General features: G+C 35.5%; 1 protein-coding gene across 5 annotated transcripts in view; it reads right to left on the bottom strand.

Annotated features, from left to right (window-relative positions):
• Window positions 1-468: 468 nt before the first annotated feature.
• LOC117415043 (regulator of nonsense transcripts 2) overlaps window positions 469-19366 on the bottom strand; it is a 31278-nt gene continuing 12380 nt past the window's right edge. For 3 of the 5 annotated variants that reach the window (XM_034024969.3, XM_034024968.3, XM_034024970.3), the window contains 11 exons: window positions 18496-18681; window positions 17743-17946; window positions 17097-17372; window positions 16554-16737; window positions 12452-12603; window positions 10498-10608; window positions 9957-10055; window positions 9366-9536; window positions 6972-7113; window positions 5186-5306; window positions 4141-4919 (listed from right to left, as the gene is read on the bottom strand). In XM_034024969.3, coding sequence (XP_033880860.3) covers window positions 4904-4919; window positions 5186-5306; window positions 6972-7113; window positions 9366-9536; window positions 9957-10055; window positions 10498-10608; window positions 12452-12603; window positions 16554-16737; window positions 17097-17372; window positions 17743-17946; window positions 18496-18681 — 1662 coding nt within the window. In that variant the 3' untranslated portion in view covers window positions 4141-4903. Of the gene's footprint in view, window positions 1831-4140; window positions 4920-5181; window positions 5307-6971; window positions 7114-9365; window positions 9537-9956; window positions 10056-10497; window positions 10609-12451; window positions 12604-16553; window positions 16738-17096; window positions 17373-17742; window positions 17947-18495; window positions 18682-19366 lie in introns of those variants that run through there. The other 2 variants (XM_034024971.3, XM_034024972.3) reach the window with 2 other exon arrangements.

The following is a 19366-nucleotide window of genomic DNA, read 5'->3' as shown; positions in this document are numbered from 1 at the left end:
AAAGCCATCTGTTCAATGTCATGAACTTGAATATACCTTTACATTGATTTGAACATTTCAACACATGTGAGCTTAACTGTGCTAAGACTACAATGCTCATTTGAAATCATGCTTACTGCATATCTTTCTCCAGTGACTATAAAAGGCAACATTACAATGATTAAACAGCTGTGTGCTTCAAATTGATATTTAAAAATGTTTTAACAAATCAACAGCTTTATTTTAATTTTACTGGCGTGTCCTTTGTTCAGTATTATCAGTCAAGTGTTTTAAGCAGACACAGTAAAAAATACCCTACAGGGCAAAACAGAGCTGCCTACAATTATTTATGAAGCATGCCTTTGTCTTTTTATAATCCGCGAGGGTTCATACTGCTACTCTGTTACATGTTATTCACAATTATATTAATGAACACTATTCTTAGTTGAGTGCAGTTCCTTTAGGGAAAAGAATGACACAAGACTATTTCTGTCATAGTAGTTTACTACAATATTGGCAGGTCACAAATGTTTACAGCTGATGAATAAGGCCATGCAGCTCTTGAATTAAACATTTAAACAATAACAACACTTCTACAAGCAAAGACTTTAACATGAAATGAAATGATGAGGTTTTTTTTTTCAACAGAACTTACAAATTTGGAGTTGTATTCTCAATGCTTGCATGGCAGTTTTATTTATTTCAATGGAACTAGGGGGGAAAAAAAAAAGCTGTAGATGATTTATTGAACCCATTGAATCCGATTACAAACAAAATGTATTGTTTAATTTCTGCTCACAACAACTAGCTGGGTGACCTGACCATGATGGTTCTCTCCATTGAGACTTCCAAAATTTTACAGTTTGTAAAGTTTGTAACTTAAGTGGGCTGCAGTGTGGAATAATGGTTAGGGCTCTGGACTCTTGACCAGAGGGTTGTGGGTTCAATCCCAGGTGGGGGACACTGCTGCTGTACCCTTGAGCAAGGTACTTTACCTAGATTGCTCCAGTAAAAACCCAACTGTATAAATGGGTAATTGTATGTAAAAATAATGTGATATCTTGTAACAATTGTAAGTCGCCCTGGATAAGGGTGTCTGCTAAGAAATAAATAATCATAATAAAGTGTACATCACAGTTCTGTCCCAGGGTGTAACGTGACTTATTTTAAAAGCACACACAGTCAAATTCTAAATACAAACAACCTGAAGCCTTCTTCCACTTGCAATTACCCCTTTAACATAGCTATTATTCTAATTTGACAGCCATAAGCAGAAGAAAAAAAAAACTTGCGGTAATGCTTGCTAGCTGCCATTATCCCTTTAATCAATGTACCTGCTGACAGACCACTGTTAACTCACTTGCACAGTTCATCAGCTGCTGGTTAGCCCTTAACTACATGTATACTCTCCCTCTCTGGTGAATATATTTTTCTCTTAAAGGAACATTAGTATCAGAAGAGTGATGTTAATTTGTAAAGATTTCTGAAAATAAAGGGCCTGTGTGTTTAACTGAAAATGTCTTGGACACGAGAAATGATCCCTTTGCGAGCCTTTACTCTTCTCGCTCGAGTCCAACTATTCGGGTATAATCGGGTTATCTGACAAATGCGCTCATTCTCGTGATAAGTGTAATTGTTTTGGATGCCATTTTATTCTGCTGTTGCTCTGGCAGGAATGGCTGCCCATGACCCCTAGCTTGGACGAAAGGGAGCCCCCCGTGCTGATCACTCTCCAGCCATGGTGAGGTGTGTCTGCTGTTCTCATTCAAGTGATTGAGGGTGTCATTACTCACAGTATTAGAGACAGAGTGGGCAAACTGAACCAACACTCACTGCTTCTATCAGCGTCTCCTGAAAAACAAGTCAAAACAAATATGGTTAAGGTGTGAAATCAGCGCCATCAGCTATCACATCTCCAGCTTCCTGCTAGCACTTCACAAGATCTGCCACATCCTATCGATGGTATTCCTGAAGATCTTCTTTCTCTCGCCTTCCGATTTGCTTTTTATATTTAACATAGGGTTAGAAATTTCAGTATACCAAATGTTGTTTCAAATATAGAACCCAGTCCTGTGCGTTCTTTAAATCCTTATTTCATCCTGCAGCAGTTAAATTTAGTGTTGCGTTTTCCTGTTTTTTTTAGCCACCTCAATTACACCTCCCACATACCATACCACTTTTTTCAATCTCCAACCTTCCACAAGCTTTTTGCATTTTTTATATAATGCATTCATCAACAGACATTAAAGTTGTGTGCCCATCACAGGTCATCTTTCAAATGCTTTTTTTTGGCAGCATAATCATTTCTGACTGTCAAAGTGGTTACAGTTGGATGTCTTGAATGATCATCTATTACTTAACAATAATATATTTTATATTGTGTTTTTGCATGAAAATAAATACTGAAATCGTTTTTCAAACCACAAGCTTCAGACTTCAACAACAAAACTGAGGGAGAAACAAGCAAGCCAAAATCAATTGAAACCAAGGCCTGTTGGACATCAAAAATAGAATGTAATAAAGCCATGGATGCAACCTGTCTATATAGGATGCACCACAATGAGTAAAAAAAGAAGCTTATTTGTGCTCAGTTTGCATATTAAAAACTATATTTTAAAATACAACTACAACAACAATAAAATGGACATTATAAATATAGTAACACCCCTTGATTAATATAGCTAGTTAAATTAAACTTTACATTGTATTTACCCAGTACAAAATTATTTGTATTTTGCATGCTACAAAAGGTTCATAACTGGCATCATTGTGCTTTTAAATCACAAAAAGAGCTAGATACTTGCAATGTGTCCTTCCTTTCAGGGTATGGATCAATTATCCAGCAGCTGAGTTAACTGCTTACACCCCCACTGGTCTGGCAACTTGACACTATACTGTTTACAGAAATGGCCACAATAATAGGGTTTTCACTGTGAATGTATTTTATTCACATAACTTTGACATGGAAATAAATATACGGCTCACCAATCAAAACATTTAGAGTTATTTATGTTTGCTAAATGGCTGATGTGATTATACATTACCCAGTGGTATTCTGAAACCTATGAATTTCCTCGTCATTTCATAAAAACTAAAAAAATCAAATCTAACCTAAACAAAACAAATAGCCTTGCAGTTATTATTTTAAATGCCCTCCCACAAGTATTTACAAAATATAGTGCACTACAAGGAACAATCCCTTTCATCTTCATATACCTTGTAAACATTTGAACCAAAATCCCCCCCCCCCCCCCCCAAAAAAAAAGCAGTTGCTCATAATAGTATTGGTGGTTCTCTAATAGTAGTGGATATCAAATCAAAACATTTCATGTGTTACATTTTTCAATATTTCCACATCAGCTCATTTGGATAGTCCACCACATACAGTATGTGTTTCCGCTAATGTGGTTACATTTTTCATTCACCATTTTACCTTTTAAACTGACCAAGGCAAGAAAATGAGGAAACTTGTTAAATAAGGGAGAGAAATTGGTCTTAGTTAAATAGAGAACAGCACACCCTATTGAGCTTGAAATGGGAAAAAAAATGGATTTTTCTATTTTTCCACATCAAGCTCAATAGGGTTTTCAAATCTATTTATACAACAAAGAAAGTAACTTTAAAACAACTACCGCAAGAGCTTTTCTTTAAGCAATAATTCAATAGCAATTCATATATTTTCAGGGACTGCATATTGATACCAACACTCCATCAAGCCAGCCTTGGAAATCTGAAGAGCATTGTTTTAAAAAAGTTGGTTTTGTTTGTAGTGAAACAAGCCCTGCTTCTAAAATAGCTTGAAATGCCAAATGCTGTTTTCAGTCCCTGAATGTATAAACGTTATAACGCGATAATCGGTGTGCCGTCCCCACCTCAAAAAACACAATACTGACTACAGTACTACCTTATAGACATGGGTATGGGAAGGGTAAAGATGCTTTTAGGAGATAAAGTTGTCTACAACACTGGCACTGAGTGTGTCTGCTTGTGCTTCTTCCATTCCATAGATGCCATATTTTTCAACTGTTTATTCATAGATATTCTGATACAGATAAATAGGAACTGCTGTACCTTTTATTTTATTTACTTGCTCTTCACTACCATTGTAAACAGGGATTGACAGCATATTTTAGGAAAAGACTCAAAACATACAAAACACAATTTTCAGGAGCTCACATACAATTTATTTAAAGAAAGCATGAAGAGTATGCTTACAAAGAATGTAAAGGGGAAAAGAACAGTGTGCAGTGAAACTGGGTGCATACATACCCTGACCACATTATTTATTTAATTTTTTTAAATTTATGCTGAATCTGACACTAGGCAGTAAAATAGTTTTTATTGCCTACGCTATTGCTGATGTTGCTGGATTAGCTTTTTGTTTTGTGTAATTGTACATGTAAAAAGAATTAAGGGAAGGGAATGTGGCTTACAGGACAACTATACATAAATGCAACACTTGTAAATACATACTTTTATCATTCAACTGTGCTACCAATGTGTAACATTTCTTTCTTTCTTTGCAAACTCCATCAACGTGATGACATTCGTGATGCCATCACCCTTGTTAGTGCAGCATTTGGGATATTCCATTGTTTGGGATATTTACACAAATACGCCTCACTATTTAAGGCATAAGTAGAGGCATTAAGATGTTTATTGAATGAAATGTTTTCTTAACAGTATAAAAACTTACTTTGAATTAAAAAATAAATATAATAAACAGCGTTGGAGCACAGTGAGCAACAGTACCTGGATTAGCCATACCGAGGGACTCTGCAGGACACCAGATAGGCAGTGAACACAAGGTGAAGACATTTTGTACACCACTTAAAAACAATCCTTAATCAATTTCAAAAAGTCCTGTTTTTATTTCAAAACACTTAAGAAAATACACTCATATGAAAACATCTGTTGCCTCTGTTCACTTGTATGTGTACCTGAAAAACAGAGGTAAATCAGCTTTCTTAATGTACTTTTTATAATAGAAGAAACATGAGAAAACATAAATCAGTTACAGCACCTTTTCTTTTATTTTTACTCCGTACATACTAAATTTTGAAAATGATTGCTTACTACCAAATTTCAGTTAACTTGTATATTTTAAGTTTATGTAGTTTGTAGAGTATTACAGGGGGTATCAATTAAATCTTATTATAACAGTAACATTTTCTCATCATCCCAGCAAATTTCAAACTTCTCTTACCTCCCTCCAGTCTTGAAGATGAGATCGGCATTCGGCGCTCCTTTGGGATGTTGGTAACGGGGCCTCCTTTCCCGGTTTGTGTTAGCAGGGGCTGGGCGCTGTGCTAGGGATTGCAACATCTCTGCAAACAACAGAATTCACATAAAACATTGACTGGACCAAGATTCTTGACACAGCAGGCTGACAGCGTTCTATAAATTGAAGCCGGCAGTACCAAGAAAAAGTTCATGATGGGCTGTGATTGTTTTTTTGTATGTCAAGGTGTCAACCCCATTACAATTTTATGCCTATGGTTAAAGCCACTTATTCAATCCGCAAACATCACATTTAAATACCTAATTTATAAATGTTTTTATTGAAAAGTAAATATGCATGATGTTAAAGGAAGCACACAAGAGGTGTGTTTACGCTGTCGTTCTGGAACCCTTCAGATTTGATTCCAGTACAAAATATTCCGAAACAGCGAGTTTACACTTGCATAAAACAGCAGGGGGTAGTTCTCTCAGGACCGAAGTGTGAGCATGTGTACTCTGTACACTGAAGAGGCGGTGACGTTGTGCCGTAGTGACGATATCATCGAGCGCCAAATTTTGAATATCTTCAATGGAAGCTACGGACGCTGGGTGACCATTTTGAAGAACTTTTAGAAAGGTGAGCAACAATACAATTGAAATATTATATATATATATATATATTATATATATATATATATATATATATATATATATATATAAATTGCACTTACTTTTATTTAGATGGTTCAGGTCGAAAATGTTGTTGTGTAGTGTAGGTAGGCGTGCAGTGCACGCTGGGGGTTTTCTCCAATCTTACCGGAATATGTCCTCAGCACGTTTACACAAGCAAAATGTTCCAGAATCATAACGCTTGTCCTCTTGTTGCGGAATACGAACTCAAATTTTGATAGGTTAAGAGTTACGATTCCGGAACGTGCTCGGTAGCGTTTACACAAGCGAAATGTTGGAGAATTGTAACTCTTGTCCTCTCGTTGCGGAATATATCTGCTAGTGTAAACACACCTAAGGATATGCTGTTTTATGCCTTTCCCTGGATTGTGTATCCAGACAAACATGTTTAGTCGGTCTTCCAATGTGTGTTAATGTTTAACAAGGCATGAATCCAATTTTTTGTACAATCTACATCTGCATGTAATGTCATATTGCACCCACACTTAACCTTCTGACACTACCCAGCTGAACTCAACATCTTTACCTAATTTCTTAGAGAGTAGACACCCCATTCCAGCTAAAAAAATAAAACATCAAAACACAGCAAGAAAAATGCATCATTCCTTCTTTCTGATGTGACCCTGAAGCTAAACAGATTGAAACAGTAACTTATTAAGGGGGTCATAGGTAATTAAACTTGCCTGAAGTCTGGCAAAAGCAGCCCTTTATGTGTTTGCTCAGTAACATACCTGGGCAGGTTACAAACTCCCATTCAGTTAATCATACCTCTTTTCAATTATCAAAAAAGGGGAATCAATTGCTTGCAAGTTCTAGGTAAGTATCATGGATTTAGCAGGGTGTCTTGTTTCAGCTTTCTCAAAACTTGGAAATAGTTAACTTAAGATATGTTGTACCATTAAATTAAAGTACATTTTTCAAAGCATTTTTCCTGCACAACCACTGCATCCAGTGCCCCATATTAAATGTAATTTATTTAGTTGTAAAGACAGATAATTGTAATCTTCCCTTGAAAACCCTATTTTTAATGCCTGTTGCATGACTGGGGTGCTCCCCAAATACAAGTGCAATGGAATATTCACCCTGATAATCCTCCTGCTCTTGCCGTTCATTAATATCCAGGGTGAGTTTCTTCATGCGCATCCTCTCCTCCTGCTCAACTTGCTGCTGACTGAAGTGGTTGGCAGCAAGATGGGATGACAAGGGAACATTTAGGATCTTAAACTGCAAAAAGAAAACAAAACAAAAAAACATTACCAAAAACACTGGATAATAGAGAACTTGCATGGAATCTATTGCATTTACATGGAGAAACTTTTTGTGGTTTTCCATCACCCTCCCAGATGTTGTCTTAAACAAGTTTATTTAAGTTTGAATTAATTACTGAATGCACATTTACTGAAAATATCATGCTGTTTATTAATGTCACAGACAGAGTAATTGTCAAGGGCAAAATATTTCTAAGTGCAATGTGACAGCACACACCATGAAGCTATTACAGTGCTAAATACAATTGCGTGACAGATTACCAGTAACCGTCAAGGACATCACTCGTAATAAGCAATACCATATAAATAGCTGAATCTCTCATTAACGAGAATGAAGACATGGTTCAATTAACTGTTACCCACAGACAATTTCATGCTCTCATAACTCAACAGATTACTAAAAACTAAAACCACAAAGTTTTTCTATCCGGCTCTTTTTTATCTATGTAGTTTTGTTTAAGTTTTATTTGATCTGTGGATTTGTTTTTTTAGCTGTGCTTGTACTACTGAGATACAAATAACCATGCAGGCAAACAGGATTTTAATTACGGGATATGAAAACATAAATTGTAAAAAACAGAAACATTTGTTTTAGTATCAAGTTAACTCTTCCAGCTATATTCAAAAGCAACACAACGGTCAGTGCTTACTTAAGTGTACCATTGCTCAAACTGAGAAAGCACCCTCAACCTTCTGGCTAATGTTGTTTTTTTTTTTTTTTTCTTCTCTCAATTTAGTCTTGGTGCTTACCGTTCCACATTTCTTATTCCTTTTTGCTTATTTTTGCAGGAAAAGCCAACTCCCTACAGCAACATTAAATCACCTTTCAGAACAAGGCACGGTTTCAATCCCAAAACCACAAATTCCACTACAGTATATTTTCTTGCAATTTAATAGGCCGAAATAGAAATCAAGATGTCTGTGGAAACTGAAAGTCAATATTTTTACAAGTGGCATTCACAGTACTGGTACTGTATAAAAAGCACAAAATTGAAATGTTTAAATAAGTGCTCTCTCTTTTAAACTCTGCTGATCACTCCAGTTCCGTTTAACCCACTTTAAGAGCATTTAATTAGCTTTAAATAAACAATGATGAACTGTCACTTAATATTCATTTCAACAGAGATTAGAACATTTGACTCATTAGCTTTACATCGACCAGAGGACAAATGTCAATCCCCTATAAAAACGACTTGCTCTTTTCAGCCAATACAATGCCTTATCTTCATTTAAGTACATTTTTTTTTCCCATGGGTATTTTACAGAACTGGAAAAAGGAAAGAGGGTTTGTTTGCACGCTTACCAAGAAATTGAATATTTAAACATTTAATTAAGTTAATAGGTATATTTCTGGACTAGAAAGGGTTGCCAATGTGAAAATGTACTTAAGATATATTATTTTTAAAAAGTCAAGCGCTTATAAAAGGACACCCTTTGTTAGGGAGAACATGCGGCTGCATTTTGGATTTCAGATATATACAAGCGCTCCCACTGTTCTAAAGAAAGAAAGATTAAAATCTAGCATGGGTGTGGTTCAGGAAATTCTACTGACTATTAGTGCCCCAGACTAAAAGTCAAAGAACATGAGGAATACATTTTTTTGTGTGTGTTATTTTATTAAACTGAGAAAAAAAAGCTTGCAATTCCTTCACTCAATGAATTCAGTTTCAGAGTCCCTGGTATTCTAGAATCTCTCAGGGGCAGCTGTTAACAGAAGGTTCTCAAGTTTCTTTTTAATTAACTAAAATGTTCACACACACACACACACACGCATACATACATACATACATACATACATAAATACATCTTAATTCAAATTCTAAATATAGAAATGTTACTGAAGGATGAGGTGATATTTACAAATTAGCTGCCTGCTCTTCTGATACCTGGATGTCCTTTACAAAAACTATAATCTGGATGAAACTGAATATTATTTGATACAATTATAAAAACTACAAATGATAATTAACTGCAATAATACAGAACAAGCGCCAGCACACACATATCCCTCTGCCAATGTGGAATAACAATACAGTCTAATCAGTCAGTACCATGAAAAAGCAGGTCTGGTCATCATGACTCCTTTCATCTCAATTGGATGGAAAGTTAAGATATAGTTACAAATGTAATTGTGAATGGATACTTCCATTTTCAAGTTCTATACCCTCCTACAATAATATTAATACAAACAAGTTAATAACATTGTACCTGCTGCTTGTTGCCCTTCCTTGTTAACATCACAAACTGCATGGTGTCTGCAATCTCGGGGTCTCCCTCCCCCCCTCCTGTAGGGGGGGGTCCTTTCTTTAGCTGGCTCTTCAGCTGCAGAGGAATGGCTACATCCAGCTGGTGCACTTTCACCGACTCGCCACTGCGTTGCTAAAAGAAAAAATATATATGTATGTATAGGTGTTACAGAGAATAAATATCCGATTGGAAACAACAGCAAATCACAATGTGGGTTCTACTCAATGATTTCATTGCATTGTGATGTATTATTATACATTCAAGCATTATGTATTTCAATCCCCCTCAAAGGGGTAGCAGTTTCTACAACCATGTAAACTGAACAGAGGCAGTGTGTCAGATTTCATTGCCTTAGCAATAAAGTGGGTGAGGCAGCAACTGCATTCGACTTCCCAGGGTGAACCTATTTACCAGCACAGGGGAAGTTCAGATAATTAAGAAAATAAAATGAACACGAATAAAAGACTAATTTCACAATTCAATAAATTAATTTTACTGTGGTGCTTATAATGACACAACATACCATTGAAGTTTTGCCAACTATATTATTACCTGAAGGTTCTCCAGCATCATCTTATCCAAGGCCTGGATGAAGTCTTCATCCTCTGCACAGGCAACATGTTTGAGACCTCCACCCTTTATCGTTACCTCCTTTCGGATAGAAAAATATAAGAATGAAAAAAATATAGTGCAGTCAACAGATGTTCTGTCATATTTCATAAAAAAGAAAAAATCCTAGTATTGAAAAGCTTTTTTAAAGTGTACTTTGTAACTAATTAAACCATACATAAATAATTTGGGTGTAGGCTGTCTCTTATTGGATAAGAGATGCCATATTATGCAATTTGGGCAACAGAATTGTTAAGTAAAGCTGACTGGTTTGGGGTGTTTAAATTGGATTAAATCAAGAAACAAATCACAAAAATCAATATTGTAATCTGGACAAAGCATAACTGTTTTTTTTTGTTTTTTTTAAAGCTAAGAAAACTAACAATTGGAACAAATTGTACACAATTTGCATAGTTTGGATGATACTAAAAGGTTCACATTTTCAAATAGATCGATTTCTGAACAAGCGTTTATGTGTACTTACATTGTTTTCTTCATCAGTTTCGTTTTCTTTATTTGAATCAGTCAGGTAGTCAGTGTTCTCCTCCTCTTCCTCCTCTCTCTCTCCCTCTTCCTCCTCATTCTCGGAACCCTCCTGAAATAAACAAAACGGTAATTTACACTACAGTCTGCAATGTTTCTAGCAACATTCCAAGGTAGAAAATAAAGAGAATGTTCCTTAGTTTGGAGTGAATGAGCAAAACAACAGAGTTATAATAGGCTCATTCCACATCAAATGGATCCACCTCACTGTCTCAGATTCTTATATCACATATGAATGTACCTGGAAGTGTTTTAGGAAGAATCCCAAAATATTAGATCTAATAGATATCTAAGGGATAACAGATACACATTTGTGCTTTTATGATGTCACAAAGCTATGTGGGGGTGGGGGTGGGGGGGGGGGTTAAATCTGGAAAAAAAATATGAATTGTAAACTGTATCCTTGTACTTAAATATGGCATTTTATACTTAAAATAGTTTTTGTTTCCAGCCTTAGGAAAAAAAAAAAAAAAACAGCCGTATGACTTATTAATAGCACAAATGTATCTGCTATCCCTAGAGACGGCAATAACTACAGTGGTTGAGGAGTTCAAGCAAGTACAATATGGCATTTTTATTGACATCATTGCACTTTTTTTTTTCTAAATGTGTATCCTTTACATTTATATGGTCACCAAAAGGTAGTATGTTGACACATTACTAAACTTGAAGAGTAGTTCTGTGTATGCAGCGCATATCAAGAAGATATCTTGAATACTTTAAAGATCAGACTTCTTAAACATTGCCCCTTTCAGTGCTCGTTCTCATCCATCATGGGCACCTCCCCATTATATGCCCATAACTTCTCATAAATTGAAAGCCAATATTTCGGAAATCTTCCTAAAACATTTCCAGCTATATGCAACATCAAAATATGGTGTTGGGGAAGATCACAAAATGTAATCCCTTCGGTGTGGAATGACCCAGTTTACTTTTATCCTGCTTATTGAAATGCTAAATCCTCTGTATATCACCATTTTCTATAAACTGACAGTTGTTTTTAATCTGATATTTAAATACACTTTATTTGCATTTTATCTGATTATTGCCACTCATGAAAAGTACCTTTTATACACCCCAGCCTTGTAATGCTGACCCCTTAAGAAGTGTTGAAATGCTGTTTGGTGACTTTCTTACAATCAGCCTTTAATGATTCTATTTGTTTTTGAAATAATTATGTTTTTTTTTTCCTTAAACAATACACTACATGAACACTACTATAGTTACATGTTGAAACTGTAGTCTGCTACAGTATTTAAATAAACAAAATAAAATTACACAATGGAATCCCTCTTGTCCTAAAAGAGATATAGTTTAAGATTTTCTCTTAAAGGGAGCTGAATTTTTATAATAGGCTATGGCTCTTTATTTGCATGAACCATATGTGCATTACATCACTGGATTTGGTCCCGAGGTGCTACATGCGAGATTCAGTCTTTCTAGTTGAAAGATACATAATGAATACTAAATTGTTGGACTAGAGATTAAACAAATTCCACCCAAGTTGGTAATGTTGATTCCAGAGCTATGCAGCTCAAACCTACAAATTACCCTGATGAAACCATTCCTTATCAAGGGTCTACAAAGCATATGCAAGTTATTGCTTTTAAAGTCTAAAATGGACAGATTCTAAAAATAAATATATTACATAGAAGTATTATGAACTGGTTTGCTGTTAATTGTTTTCATCTATATAATTTCTTACACATGTATAACATTTTCTTGTATTCAGTGTTGTCTCAAATGTTTATTTTGCTTACTATAGATTTACAACCAATGCAGAATGACTAGGTGAGCTATTTGTTCTTCATTTAACCCCAAAAATGAGTTTCTGGAGAGGTGAAAGCAAAAACTAGTACAGCATTTAATGGGTCTTGTTATTGCTCAGACCATACCTCTTCTTCTGGCTCATTCATTTCACTCTCGTTTCCAGATTGCTCCTCAGTCTCTGCACCACCTTCCTCATCATCATCTTCATCTTCCTCTTCAATGGCTTCTCCTTCTCTAATACTGCTTGAGTCCTTTGAGTCTTTGTCATTAGCTAGCCCTAAATATGTTTTTAGAAAAGAAATATTCAATGTCAACATTTCAGTTCTGAAAAAAGGAAATATGTTAGCTATGAACTTGAGTGATGAATGGTTTGTCATATGAAAACAGAAGAGCAAACCCCAACTGAAATCCTAAGAAGCCAAGGGTATGGTTTCCTGGGGAGGCCAGTGTTAAGGAAAAGCATACACAGGAAGTGACATTTCTATTGTGCTTATTGTAAGGCTGAAACAGGTGGAGAGACTGAACTTCTTACAAAAATCAGATTAACCATGCACATGTTCAAAGCTGGATGGTACTTTATTTAACCTTGCCTTTTTTCTAAAGATAGATTTATCCCCTGCTTTACTTTAAAGAGGACACTGTGTACTAACCTTTAAAGAATAGTAGTGACATGCAATTAGTCACGCCTTGTTTATGTATTTTCTTTGAAACCAGATTTTAAACTGGAATAATACTTGAGTGTATTTGTCTGTTTTTTATAAATATTAATCCACCTCCTTTTTATTTCAGTCTCTCTGTTACTGCTAAGGACATTTGAAAAAGTAAATGTGCACTGATACAACTTAAGAGTTTGAGTCTGAAAAATCAGTCAGGAAAATTCTGATCCTTGGTGTTTGTAATAATAATAATAATAATTTTTGTTATTTGTATTTTCCTACTTTCTGAACTGGGATAGCTGAGACTGTTTTTATAATACTGCTTTCACAGTGCTGGATAGATGCGGGACTCTTTCGCTGCAAATTACAATGTAGCATTCCAATAATGTACTTGTGGCAAAAACTGACTGCCGTGTAACTATCTTTTCTGTTTATAGTAACTGTTTCTGCTATTTTCTCCTATTTACCATATAGTAGATTGAAATGTGTTATTTATTCCTATTTTTTGGTTAGTTCTAATAGTTAGTGAAGAACGTTATTTAAAGTCTCTGAAATGTGGTATTTGTCCTACAAAGAGCTTCACTGCTATTTAACCTGAACATAATATGTAATGCATTGCATGTGGGCGTTTTAGATGTATGCTATCGCGTTTGTGTACACTTCAAGGATTTAAAAATAACAAAGAACTAGATAGTTGAACTTATTCCGAGCTCTGCCCCTCTCCTTAAGTGCAGCTGGACTCACTGGAGGCAAGGCAGTCTGGCCAGCTTCGTCCTGCCGTGGAGACTTCTACCGTCGATCAGGGTATTGTGCACAATACTCATTAAGTGTTTTCCTCTTGTGCCCCATTTTCAAATCAAACTAGTAACTGTTACCGTATATACCTATAATACCAAACGCTCACTTACACCTTAACCCACTAATTTCAAAGTAGGCGCTTTGAATGACAGGCTATAGCTGGCAAATGAAAGTGCACAGTCGGTCTGATGATTGACGCGAATGAAAGTGCACAGTCGGTCTGATGATTGACAGTCATTTAAACGAATGAGAGCATTCTGGTGCTGCTTCAGCCAACGAGATCTGTCAGGACAGGATGAAATGGCTGACGGTGAAACTACACTAGCCTATTAAGGAACCACTGATTTGACTGACAGCGACCCCCAGCCATTCAGAGCGGAACGGAAATGGGACAGACAGCAAGTATAAAAACTACACAGACGAGATGATTTCTTAAATTATTATTTTTGGTAAAAAAAAAAAAAAGTAACGCGTGGTTTTACCGACGTTTATCCTATATAAATTTATTTCAGTCAAACTCATATTTTTGGGGAATTAGACGTTTAACAAGCTTTACCGATTACAATCGAAAAGTAGCGAGCCTAATCACAGCTTAAAGAAAGTGACTCCCTGTCAAATACTCAACTTCCTAGAATAGAATTATAGAATACAATAAATGTACAGATGGAGGTGCTTCATAATGGTGCATCCATGGCTTAGGATATGTTGCAGATTGTCTTGTGTGTACTGGTAATACATTTATTCTATTCTAATAATCATTAGAATTTGTATTAATTACATATTAATGTATGTAATACCTCAAAAGATTGATTGAATAAAAATAAAAATACACAGTAATTGGATTGTGAGGGTGATTAATAACCTCACCCATGCAGAGTCATGGAAGTTTCTGTATAAGTTAGGTGCCAAAGCTTTGCTATGCACGCTTTCTATACAGTAGAATTGTTGCTCATTAACTTCCTTGTTAAAAGTATTTCACAGGGAGTCTCTTTATTTAAGTTATGATATAGTCTGAATATTGTATGAAATCAACTACAGACAAAAGTACCTAAACTGTCCACTCAGAGGAAATCTTACTGTTACCTGCTATATATAATAAATAGCACTATGAAACTGCTTTTTCTTCAACCAAGTTTTTTAAATTTAGCAATAAATGATTGTAGTCATTGTATTTATTTGGTAAGAAAAAAAGGTTACTTCATTAATTTAATTTAATAAGTTCTGGTTTTATTATCTACTGTCATGGATGTGGTTTTTATACCATACTGGATCACGAAGGACTCACTGATTGAAAGGCTGTGACCTGTGGTATAATGTTTCACCAGCCTTAGCCAGCTGTAACTGCACAACAATGTGGGCTTGAAGGTAGCGTTGGAGCGATAATGGATTTTCTGCATCACAATAATCATCCAAAAATGATGCCAGTAACTGCACTTATCATGATAAAACTGAACTTCAGAAACAAGAAAATGTTTGAATGTAAAATGTGGTGCATTGCTTTATTTTGAACACAAATATTTTAAACTGCCTTTTAAAACAAAATACCATATCAGAGGTGAAAACACAAAAACTAAATTATTGTTCTTTTAAACAGTACATAAATACTGCTCAACATTAACCTACTCTGATCAGAGATTACTCTTTTAATCAGCATTATGAGACTCCAGCCAATCAAAACACAGCACAAATCCCAAAACCATTCAGTTGTACTGCTAAACATGTAATTATGGGCATGCACTTACTACAGTCCCAAATGAAACCTGTGTCACTTTACTATGGTTCAGCTTAAACACTTCACATCTAAGTTTCACTGAAGTTCCCTACCTTAGTGCTTACTGTGCCTTGCTGGGCCAGCCACTTTACAGCACATTTAATTGCACCCACACAGATGGAAGATAAACCATGTAGGCGATCATCATGATAACCAGTAAAATGCAATATTATAACAAAAACAATACTAATAAATCAGTATTGTGTGTGTGTGTATATCAACAAACACTGTTTCCATGATATTATCAAATTATCGTCCCAACACTACTTCATGATAAAACACAATAGGCCTTAGAAGATAAAGAAATTAATGATTTACCTTTTGACCAACATTAGTAACTGTGACTACATTTATGTGACAAACTAGGCCAAGAAATGAATGTACAAAATATACACTGACTTGAAAAGAAACAAACAAAAAGCAAGAAATTACCACACCTGAAGAATGTTAGACCTTCACAATGAGAAACTAAAATAAATAAAGATCCCATTGTAGGCTATGCAATTATTCATAAGAAAAGAATGAAAAACATCCAGTGAAGCAACACAAGAGACATACCTTTTTAGCTGAAAAAATACCTTAACTAGTTTCTACAGTACATTAACTTAACCCTTCAGGTGAGCTGTGAGTGCACAATGTAGTGAAACATGCCTAAATGGAGTTTAACCTGTCATTACCCACTCCCCATGTAAATATGTTGTCACAGACCAGCACCATGAAACGTCTTCATTCCAAGAAGACATATTCACTCTAGCAGAAATATTTTGTTTTTTCAATACCCAATATATATTTTTCAGATTTAACTTTTTTTTAGAATAGTTTACAATATCAAGCATCTTAACATCAATAAGCAAAACAAGACCTAGGATAACAGAATTTACATAAATACATTTTCCTATTTTTTTTAGTGTGTTTGTTGTAAACACTAAAGGGTGTTCAGCAACAATTTAATTGGGCACAAATTATGTGAACTATTTTGTAAAACTACTGGAATATGCTCACCTAGTTTAACCAGGAATTCACGCTCCAAGCCTGTCACCTGCCGAATAGCCTCTTCCAGAGAGCAACACAGTTTCATCTTTGGTCGCAGCAGCTCTAAGGTATCACTGAGCATGTAATCAATATCAATAGGGAATGGGTGGCCTTCGGTCCAGACATCTAAACTCTTCTTCCACCAGATATAACGCTGAAACAAAAACACAAATCCAACAGACCAAAAAACCTCCATCATCATCATCATCATCGTCAATCATGAATTAAACTGGATGATAACCCTCTAGGTATATATCTCAGTTCCTTCTGGTTTTGGGGTACTCAGTGTATTTGTATGTATTAAGATTTGTATGTATTGTATCAACTCCCAACCATTCTATGTCATTTAGTACAGTAGGATTTGGGGAAAAAGCAACAAGTTTCTCCTCTACTTTCAAAGATATAGTAAATATGTATATCATCAAAATCTACAGCCATTTCAATATACAATCTTAAAAGATTACTGTTGTACACAATTTTTTAAGAATATATCACACTAGTTTACTCGCATACCTGGAAGTAGATAAGAAAGCAGTCAAGTTTTCTTTTGCTTGATCCTCTGTCAAAGTATTGTCCACATGTATCCAGAACAGTACAAACCAAACGTATTCGGAAAAGATGCTCTGGAGGATCTAGTGGACTGGCAGTTCCATCAGGACTTACACCAAATGAAATAAAGGAATACAAAGTCCGGAAGATCACTGCTGATTCTACCATTCTATAGTTGTACAATTCCCCCAAAAATTTGGCACTGCTGATTCGTCTTTGATTGAACTTGGGTTGGTTAACCTGCAAAAAAAAAAAAACAGTATGATTTTACATTCTGCGTAAAAATAAAAATAAAAGAAAATAGTCAAACCTGTACTAAAGATTACAGGCTAATTTTTAAAAGTGTACAAAAGGGCTTGCGATTCTGCTTCTCTCTATGAAGAAGTCCCATCTGTCTGCTGTGACCACTCTGAAGAATATCAATAATTACTTACCATGCAAGACCACACATTTATTACTTTGAGCAAAAAAACTGAATTTACGAAATCATGAATTTTTTTCTATACCGGGCCACATTATGATATACTTAGTAAAGCAGCAAAGTACATGACAAATAAGCAATACATCATTTTTTCCCCTCAGGAGAACAGAAAATACAAAACAAGTTCACCTCCATTCCCAGTCTGATGTCCTCAAGCACCCCATCCACCACGTGGATGCCCACATCCTCCTGATATGCCACCAGCCCTGCTAGCAGGTTGGCTACACAGTGGATACTGTTATACTTTAAATTCCAGATGTTAACCATACAACAGATTAAATAATTTTTTGCCTCTGGTTCCTGCCAGGGCAATTTTCTCATCTGTCGTAGCACCTAAAATCAAGAAAGATAAACATTTGTTCACTCATTTCCTTTGTCTGGTCCTCAGTGCTTGCTTATTAACGTTACTTCAGATCATTCACAGCTGACAGGTTTAATTATTAGAACCTTGAGGTCAAAATGGTGACTAGTGTTTCGGTGTGTTTGAGAATGAAATTGCAGTGTGTGAAATATGATAGGTCTGACCTTTCAGAACGAAACCATTTTTCACGTTTGTCTGTCATCTACTGAATTTTTTTTTATTGTCCACCATTACAAATTGACTTAGGATATGACATGGAACAAGGGCTAATAAACCTCTCATTTATGTCTGTATATAAAATAATGACAATTCTTATTTGATTAGCCAGTTAAAGCAACGACAGCCTAAATGAAAGCATAGCATCAGATGACATAATATAAGTTTATATTAAACAGTTCTTGTAACTGTGTTGAACTTTATGAACAAGATGATACTTTTTTTTCCCCCCCAAGATGTCCCAGTGCATACCTGTATAGGACTGGAATATCTGGCAAACACAGACCTACTTGTAATGTTTTTACCTTTTCTGTGGTGACTTTGGACAGGTCCTTGTAAAGGAGTTTGCGGATATACTCTTGAAGTGGTGGTCGCTTTCTCCTCACAGTTTTTTCAACTGGTGGTGGGTTACAATAATAATATGCATTCTCTACCATGGTGACATAGCGGGCATCTAAGTGCATGGCTTGTTTCTTCCGCATCATTTGTTCCTGCACAAACAGTGTAAATTAGTGTCTTGGTTTTGTGAACATCTAGCTATGTAACTGGTAGTTTCAGACCCGATACTGTGCTTCTATTCCAATCTTTTATAACAGAAGGGCAGAAAGCCAGAACATACAATCATTATCGCTTTGATAAAGGAATCCTATTGCCCCAAACAAATAATGGGATGAAGAAAAATCTGTCAACACTATTTGGGTATGAACCAAACCAAAGATGGAATAAAATACGTATTTGAGAAGACTCAAAGAAATAGCAGACAAAAACACAGTACTTTGAATTACAATCCAATAGCATGACAGGGGGCTATTGTTGTGTTATATCTAAAGTGATAAAGAGGTTCTGCATTAATGGAAATGGAAATAAACTGCTAGCATTCAGAAACCTCTTCTGTGTAAACAAATAAAACATCAAAGTATACATTTTATAGTTCCTATGTTTCTCTGACTCTTCATTCAACCTTTTATGTCCTCGAAGGAGGTTTTTCTATTTGCACCTGGGGTATTTAGAAAAAGGGCTTCATTGTCTCCAACAATGCAGCTTTTTGAGACCTCAGTTCCCTTAAAACTCTTCATTTAAATCCAAAATTCCAAACAAACAACAGAATCCTCAAGCTGTAGAAACACTACATACACCCATGTTAAGCATTGTCTTTCTGAATAGGTAAAATTACTT

Source organism: Acipenser ruthenus, chromosome 7 (assembly GCF_902713425.1).
Source record: "Acipenser ruthenus chromosome 7, fAciRut3.2 maternal haplotype, whole genome shotgun sequence".
In the NCBI taxonomy this organism is placed as follows: Eukaryota; Metazoa; Chordata; class Actinopteri; order Acipenseriformes; family Acipenseridae; genus Acipenser; species Acipenser ruthenus.
The sequence above is the reverse complement of the archived record's forward strand: the minus strand, read 5'-3'. Positions and strand labels throughout refer to the sequence as shown.